At 38.2% G+C, this 8,082-nt stretch overlaps 1 protein-coding gene across 1 annotated transcript in view; it reads right to left on the reverse strand.

The window, feature by feature from the left end:
* Window positions 1–574: 574 nt before the first annotated feature.
* Window positions 575–8,082, reverse strand: part of LOC107589670 (AT-rich interactive domain-containing protein 4A-like) — a 16,300-nt gene continuing 8,792 nt past the window's right edge. Inside the window, exons 7-16 of the mRNA XM_016278172.1 lie at window positions 7,687–7,970; window positions 5,673–5,852; window positions 5,127–5,211; window positions 4,855–5,035; window positions 4,434–4,490; window positions 2,829–3,995; window positions 2,259–2,363; window positions 1,582–1,788; window positions 1,326–1,472; window positions 575–585 (exon numbers count right to left, since the gene is read on the reverse strand). Of these exons, the coding sequence (XP_016133658.1) occupies window positions 575–585; window positions 1,326–1,472; window positions 1,582–1,788; window positions 2,259–2,363; window positions 2,829–3,995; window positions 4,434–4,490; window positions 4,855–5,035; window positions 5,127–5,211; window positions 5,673–5,852; window positions 7,687–7,970 (2,424 nt within the window). The remainder of the gene's footprint in view (window positions 586–1,325; window positions 1,473–1,581; window positions 1,789–2,258; window positions 2,364–2,828; window positions 3,996–4,433; window positions 4,491–4,854; window positions 5,036–5,126; window positions 5,212–5,672; window positions 5,853–7,686; window positions 7,971–8,082) is intronic.

An 8,082-nucleotide genomic window follows, 5' to 3' on the forward strand; every position in this document is an offset into this window, starting at 1 on the left:
TTAGTATTACTAGCTAGACGAATCTCAGAAAACATGGCTATAAAGTCATAATTCAGTCCAAAATAAATAGTTCTTGCCTAAAGGAAGAAAAAAAAAAAACGTTTTAAAGCAATTTTGCATTGTGAAATTTCAATGAAACTCGAGTACAAACTGAACATTAAATATTGTAAGTATTTCCACATCATGGTAGTATTTGTTTATACTCTCTTTAAGCCATGTGGATTTAATCTTCTTCGAATAAAATAGTGGCATTACAATTTGAAGGAAAATTCTGATAATGTCCATATTTTGTCCTAAAAATACAGGAATGCATTTTTCTGCCAAATAAACAAATGAGGTTAAAATGTGCCCCTGGTTGTTTTTGTGAGTTTAACCAGTTAATAAAACACAACGAAATAGGAAGAATACTTCGGAATATTTCAAAACTTTATTAGAAATGAGAAGACCTCTTCTTATTTTACATAAAGATACAATGGCTTTGCTCAGGAACCTAATGCCTTCATTTCTTCCTCCAGGAATCTGTAAATAAACTGAAGTCACAGGGAAGCAATTTTCACAATTTCATCGCAGTGAATTAATCAATGCCTACAGCATAAAATGTTCAACATAGTCATATGGGTCATCACTCTAGACAGCTTGGGTTTAGGTTCCAAAATGGTTGAGTATATACAGTCTAAAGATGTGCTAATGCTTCTACCAACTTGACATAGAAAAGGAAAATTAATATACAAACTGTACGGTTTAAATAATAAATCTTTTTACAGTTTGTGTAAAATTTATTTTTCAAATACATGGGTTTTGAAAGATCTATTTACAAAAGGAACTGTAAGAAACCCCTGGGCTTAACATACTTGTGTGAGAAGCAACTCATTTATTCAATTGGTCAAGAACTCGAAATGAAAATGAGAATAACAAATCAAAGGTCAATAAATCACAAAAGACCGGAAATGGAGAAATCCGAAGTTTAAATAGTACAATTTAAAACATTTTTTAAACCTGATGAACAGAATAAACATACAACAATCATAGCTATTATTATTAAACTATTAATAATAAACAATGTCATTATAAATTAATAAATACATACATACTACTACTACTACGTCAAAGGTCAATAATTTGAGAAATTCAAAAACCATTTACATTTTTTAACATTAAGTACAATTTCCAAATTCTTTAGACCTGAACAGAATAAACAAGAAAATTTTTAATGTCATTAATAATAATAATAATAATGTTATAAATAATAATCGATAAATAGAAATTATTTTTTTATTAATAATAATAGCAGCAATATTTGTAAATGAACAAATTTTAAAATTTACCTTCTCTTTCCTTCTTTTTTAACCTTTTCCGCCTCCTGTCGATGGAAGCCACTTCAGACTTGAGTGACATGTAGTACTTCCTGATTTCCTGTAGCTTCTCTTGCAAGAATGAAATGCGCTCAGCACTTGACATGTTGTCCAGCTCAGCTGTGAAAAACAGAAGCAGGAACCAGTGAGGACAGGATGTAAAAGTCTCAGACACTTCAGCGACAACCAAAATGTGTCTTTGTAACTTTGGTAAAGTTCGTAAACTTACTCAACTGGCAGGACCACTTATATGTGCGGGGGGAAGGGATGGATTGCTTCTCTTTGTGCTTGTCTTTCTCCATGTCTTTAATGTTGGGAGAAACCAGACCGGGTGACCGAGAAAGCTTCTGGCTCTTGGGTAGGCTGGAGTGCTTGACTGGGGTTAGCTTATTAGAGCTGTCCATGGCAGACAGGTCCTCACTGTCGCTACTGTGACCTGGAGACATACAGAGAGATTGTATCAGGTTTGAGTCAAAGACAAAAAATACCCGTCATACACAATTAAAGCCATCATTGGTCACAAATAGAAATTAAAGCTAGAATGTTTAACTTTGAACGTGAGAAATGAAGCAGAGGTTAATCAGACAGCCAAGAGAAGTGTAACATCACATGACATCAGTCAAGTTAGCGAAACCATTCTCTGGTATCATCATCTTTGACTCTATTCTCTTTCCGCCAACCTTTGATTAATCACATACATTCAATTTTTACTGGAACTTTTTTTTTTTTGAATAAACCTGACCTAACCTTCCAGGATAGGAATCGAAGGAATAAAATAAAAAGAAATTAATTAAATAAAACTTCAATATCAGTTTATAGCAAACAACTAATAGAAAAAGTAAACCCTGACTTGGACATCAATCCATAAATGCTTTCAAGGCTTTGAACTTGCATCAAAACACTCACCTGCTCCATTCTTCTCTGTTTTACATGCAGCGCTTGAACGTTTCTGGCTGCGTTTTTGCTTCTTGGCCGACAAGCCAGTAGTGCAATCCAATAACCTTTTCTGACCTGAAAATGCAGAACAACAACAATACAAATAAGAAAAACACACAGAACAAAAGACAAATCTAGTGAAAGACGATATATAAATCTTGGTCAGGATAGATGCCACACTGAATTAAACACAGATGAAAACAAGGCTGTGAGGGATATATTTACAGTTTTTACAGTGGCATGCAAGGTTATAAAGGTCCTAGATCACGTATCACACCTCAAAACTTTGAAAACTGTTTTTTTAGCAGTTTTTGTCTTCTGAAAGATTCATCAGCTGAACAATCGTATCTTGTTAAACAACAATACAATCTATTGAACACACTGTACTTCAGTCCCTCAGAGCCTCATTGCACTCCTTTCAAAAATAATAGATAATGGTGTTCACACTGACAAAGGTCTATTGCTGATCATATCAATTATGCCAATAGTCTATTTTTTTAGCTATTTTTTTCCCAATTCAAACGGCTTACTTTCACCTACCTCTGTCCTTTCCATCTCGATCCTGCAGTGAGATGCTAGAATTGCTTGAACTTGCACTAGCATCAAAACTATGAGTTGACTCATTCTCCCCGAGCCCCTCCTGTGATTCTGCCACACTGTCCACTTCGATGGTGGTGTCGCTCTCACTCTTAATGCTGTGAGATTCGTCCGGGCTGGGGGCAGAGGATGGGGAAAACAGACGTGGAGGTCCCACTGCAGCCAGGACATGAGGAAGTTGGTCGGAAGGCTCTAGAGGTTGAGTTCTCTCTTCCTTCATCATTAGCAGTAACTCTTCACCAGAGGGCCTGTCCTTCTCCTCTGGATCGTCAAGGTCCACTTCATGGCAGACCAGCGCTTCAGGGCCGATTTGAGGCATCATTTCCTCATTTGCGGTTGTTGTTGGATCCTCAAGCTCTGGGCAAGGAGGTTCTACCCTGAGGTGCACCTCTCTGGTAAGAGCGGGCATCTCAGATTTCATCTCGATATCTTTACTGGGAGATGATAATTTTGGAGAAGGGTGTTCCTCAGGTTTCTGCCCCACCTCAGTCTTCTTCTCAGGATCAGGTTTCTTCTCCAGCGGTGGCGTTTTAACTTGAGAAAGCATTCTTATTTCTTCTATGTCCACGTGGACTACCCTTTCTGGTGTTAGCCGTTCAGTGAATTCGAATTCCACTGCGGCATTTTGCTCTGACGGGCCGAAGTCCTCTGTTGCAGAGTCTGTGTCCGAGGTAATCTCCACGTGCGTTGTTCTCTCTAAAGGACTATATGGCCTTTTCTGGGGTATATTTGCAGGTTGCAGAGGAGTAGAGGGTTGCTCTGTCTGAGTGTGATTAGCAGCGGCAAGTGTTTGTGTGGGAGTCTCTGGTCCTGGTTCTTTCAAACGAGGTTTCTTCACTCTCGGTTTTGGAGATCCGTCATCAGACGCAACAGGGAGCAGGGATGTGTCTTCCTCAGGTTTACTCTCCCTCTCCTTGAAGTTGGGCATCTCCTGAGCACTGCTGGGAAGTTCAGGCTCAGTCTGCGCAGGCTCTGGCATTGTGCTCTCCTCTGGGAGATCGTCAGCTGCCTCTTGTTTTGCTGTTGGGGGTGGATAGGTTGTCTCTGTCCATTCCAACTTCTTCTCAGGAGATTCCTCACACTCACTATCATCTGAGGAGTTCCCTGAATCTAAAAATGAAAATATACATTGAAGTCAATGACCATGAAAGTTAACCGTCAAGTATGATGCTTAAAACTAGTGATGCACAGACGTGTTGGACAAAAGCAATCATCTGCGTTTTTCTGAGTCAACGTATCAGAGTCGATTTAATTTAAAAGTGGACGGGAAAAGGCATTGGGTAGTTAAAAACTTGTGAAGTGATGAAAAATGTCTAACACAATTTCATGTTTTTTTGTTTTTTTTAAACCCTGCAGTTCAGCATGAGTTCACTGGTTTATATATCTCAGTCATATCCAAATTAATTTCCATATGAAGAATACAATCCTTTTACAATTCTTTTAAAGATGTGTTTTAAAGTAAGGTGGCAGAAAATAAATACCATCAAGTTATCAATTTCAGCAGGTGTTGTTTTTCTATCGATTCAAAGTGATGTGAGCTGCTCTTACCATTAGATCCTCTATCCGAATCATACATCCCAGAAGTTCTCCTCATTCGAGGGGTACCTGTCCAAATATTTATGGTGTTAAACACTAGTCACGGTCATGGGCTCCCAGGGGACATACATTCTGGTAAAATGTGTACATTGAATACACTTATTAGATGCTTTAGATTAAAAAAAAACATATGCCAAATGCCTAAATATAAGTGCAACTCATAACAGTAGTAATGTTCAACAAAACCCACCAAGCCATTAATCTTACTATAGAAACTAGAATGTTTGTAATCACATGGCAAAAGGCTGGTTTCTGTTTCTTGTGACAGGGCAGTGGCAGTAGCATGATATTACTACCATTCCGGTTATCAGACCTGAACTTCAGCTGCAAGATTACACAGGTTATAGACAGCTTTTGATATGGACAGTCTTACCCTCTCCATTTGGCAGGGTAGAGGCATCTGTGGGCCTTGAGGTCTTGCTGCTGGATCGACCCTCGCTGCTGGGGGTCTTGGACACACTACGGGAGGTGCTGGGAGGGGTGGTTTTGAGTGGAGGACGACCTCGACGTATCGCTTGTTTGGCCTGTTTATCCTCCTCGCCATCTTCTTTATTCTATGGTGAAGGAGAGCTCAAAAGATCATTTTTTTCCCCAAGGTTTTCAAAAGATAAATCTCATTTTAGTTTAAGACAGATTGCCACTCACCTTCACTTTTTTCTTTTGTTTTCTCTTTGTTCCACCCTTATCGACAGGCCATATTATTCGATCTGCCTTGATCCATTCATCATATCTGTTGCGGAGACAAAATCCCTTGAATACTGACATCATGCACAGGGTGAACAATAAATAACACTTTCAGTCTTCATGCACCATTCTGATCATTTTAAATGAATAATGGACATTTAATGCATGCCGTCTAAGAGTTAAGAAATCTAATCGATGAAATAACATATTGGAATCTCTAATGGTAACAGACTAAAAGGTTATTATGACATGTTAAATTGAAGCAGAGGTTAATCAGACAGCCAAGAGAAGTGTAACATCACATGACATCAGTCAAGTTAGCGAAACCATTCTCTGGTATCATCATCTTTGACCCCATTCTCTTAACAAGCATTTCAAGTTTTTCAGTAGAACAGAGCAGTATATACAATATTCACTGTGTATTTGCAGGCAAAATCCAGTCATAATTTTCACATGCATTAAATGCAGTAAATTAAACATTAAAAGACAGTCGCATCAACACCTCACCTAATATTCCAGCCGTAGTAATGCACCAGGTAAACAACCTCTCCATTATCTGTCTCTGTGTTCCTGATGTTGGCTTCATAGATTTTCTGTGTCTTCCCCTTGCCGTATCTCACTTTGATTTTAGTGCCGGTCACAGAATGCTCAGAGTCCTCACAGCAGTCATCCTCCTCCATCTCATCTCTGTCAACCAAACACGAACAATTAAGATTCTTCATCCACACAGAGATTTTTAAAGGACCATATCATAGAAAACAGCACTTTTGTTGTTTGGGGCAAGTAAGATTTGGGGTCAGTTAATTATTTTATTCAGCAAGAAAGCATAAATCGTTAAAAAAAAATTCAGTAAAGACATTTACAATGAAAAAAGATTTTCAAACACATGCTGTTCTTTTGAACTTTCAAAATGTATCAATGAATCCTAAAAATGCATCTCAGTTTCCACAAACATTAAGCAGCACAACTGTTTTCAACACTGATAAGAAATGTTACTAGAGCACCAAATCAGCATATTAGAATGATTTCTGAAGGATCATGTGACATTGAAGATTGGAGTAATGAAGCTGAAAATTCAGGAAAAAATTACATTAAGATAATAAAATTAAAAAAAAAGTTTTCTATTAATTTGTAATAGTAATTCAAAACATGACTGTTTTTACTTATTTATTATGTTTGATCAAATAAATGCAACCTTGGTGAGCATAAGATCATTTCTTTCTTCAAAATATTAATACAAAAAATTAAAAAAAAAATTTTTTTAAATATCCAAAACTCAAAAGCTCCCCCAGCCCACCTATAGTTTAAAAAAAACGAAGCTGCAAATTTGTTCAGAAATTACAAAACCCTTTCCATCCCCATCACAAGCACATCGATGTTTGATCACCCATTATTTACATATCAGCCCCTAAACGGCAATGTGGTGCACTTTGATGAACAACAGGAAGTAATTTTTTCAGGTATTGAAGACCCCTTTGGCAATTTTAACTTGGTCTTATTACAAACAAATATTTTTACAGTTGGACTTCAAATAACTTGGAGTAACAAAATAAAAATCTAAAAAAAGTGACCCCTTTCAGGAAAAGGTCTCAAAGAAAAGGCCAAGTAACTGAAATTACTAATGACTTAACACCATTTCTCCGGTTTAAATGCAGGTGAAATCAGACAGCCAAGAGAAGTGTAACATCACATGAGATCAGTCATGTATGCGAAACCATTCTCCGGTATCATCATTTCTCAGTCTGCTGGAACAGGTTCAAATCAAGCGGCAACCTCCCGCTTTCTCTCGTGAAGCCAACACGGAAGTGACTTGAACTGTAATTAGTCAACTGGCTGCTAGAGGGAGTCAATCCCATAGACTCCCCATGTTAAAATACCCAACTTTACAGCAGAAAAAAAAAAAAACATGTTTACAGCCTGGTTCAAAAAATTATTTTGGTCTATATAGCTAATTTTGCCCTTCATGACAACTGTGAGGGGGGCAGGGCTCCAGACTAACATTTGAAAGCAGTGGCACCAGCGCCACTAAGTTCTACAGATTATTTTTTTTTTTTTTTAAGAACTCATCCGTTTAAATTATATTAAGCCTTGAAGTTCTGCATAATTAAGGGCGTGGCCACTTGAGTGACAGGTGGATTGCCGCTGCCGACACTGCCGTCGAGCTAGGTGGGCATGGCTTCAGCAACCAGCTCCCGCCTTTTTGCCCATTTTCGATTATCCGGGAGTGACGCGCTGCCAAGATGGCGACGGCCCACTCCGCCCACTTTGAGCTTCAAAAACACTCTTCGGAAAAACTACGGGTGACGTCATGGACACTACGTCCATGTTTTTATACAGGCTATAGTTCAAATGCAGAATTTCAAGCCTAATCACATGCATTACAGTTTTCTTATCAAATGCACCACAAGAGAACCATTCAGAGTTTAAAATGACATTTGGTACAACATTACAGGATTGTACCATAAAGTTCATCAGGACAGCAAAACATTTAACAGGTTAAACACAGATGATGCTGACATACCGATCCCCGAGTCTGGATCTCTCACCATCTTCTTCCTCATCTTCATCATCCTCCTGTTCTTCATCATCAGTATCTTTATCAGACTCCTCAAGGCAGCAGCTGCGACGTTTCCCGGGGGTCTCCCCATCTGATTTCTTCTTTTGCTCCTCTTCGCTGTTCTCTCCTCCACCTTGCGTCTCCTCCTCCTTTGGTTTCTCCTGCTTCACAGGCTCTTTCGCCTCTACTTTCACAGGGGTCACCGTACACCGCCGCCGGCCCTGAGGAGTCACATACATAGAAACTAGCTAAAATTTCTTGATTGTAACAAGAAAATTGAAGGAAGAATATTATAATATATACACACATATATATATATATATATATATATATATATATATATATATATATATATATAGA

The sequence above is a fragment of the Sinocyclocheilus grahami genome, unplaced genomic scaffold (genome assembly GCF_001515645.1).
Source record: "Sinocyclocheilus grahami isolate Dianchi unplaced genomic scaffold, SAMN03320097.WGS_v1.1 scaffold118.1, whole genome shotgun sequence".
Classification (NCBI taxonomy): Eukaryota; Metazoa; Chordata; class Actinopteri; order Cypriniformes; family Cyprinidae; genus Sinocyclocheilus; species Sinocyclocheilus grahami.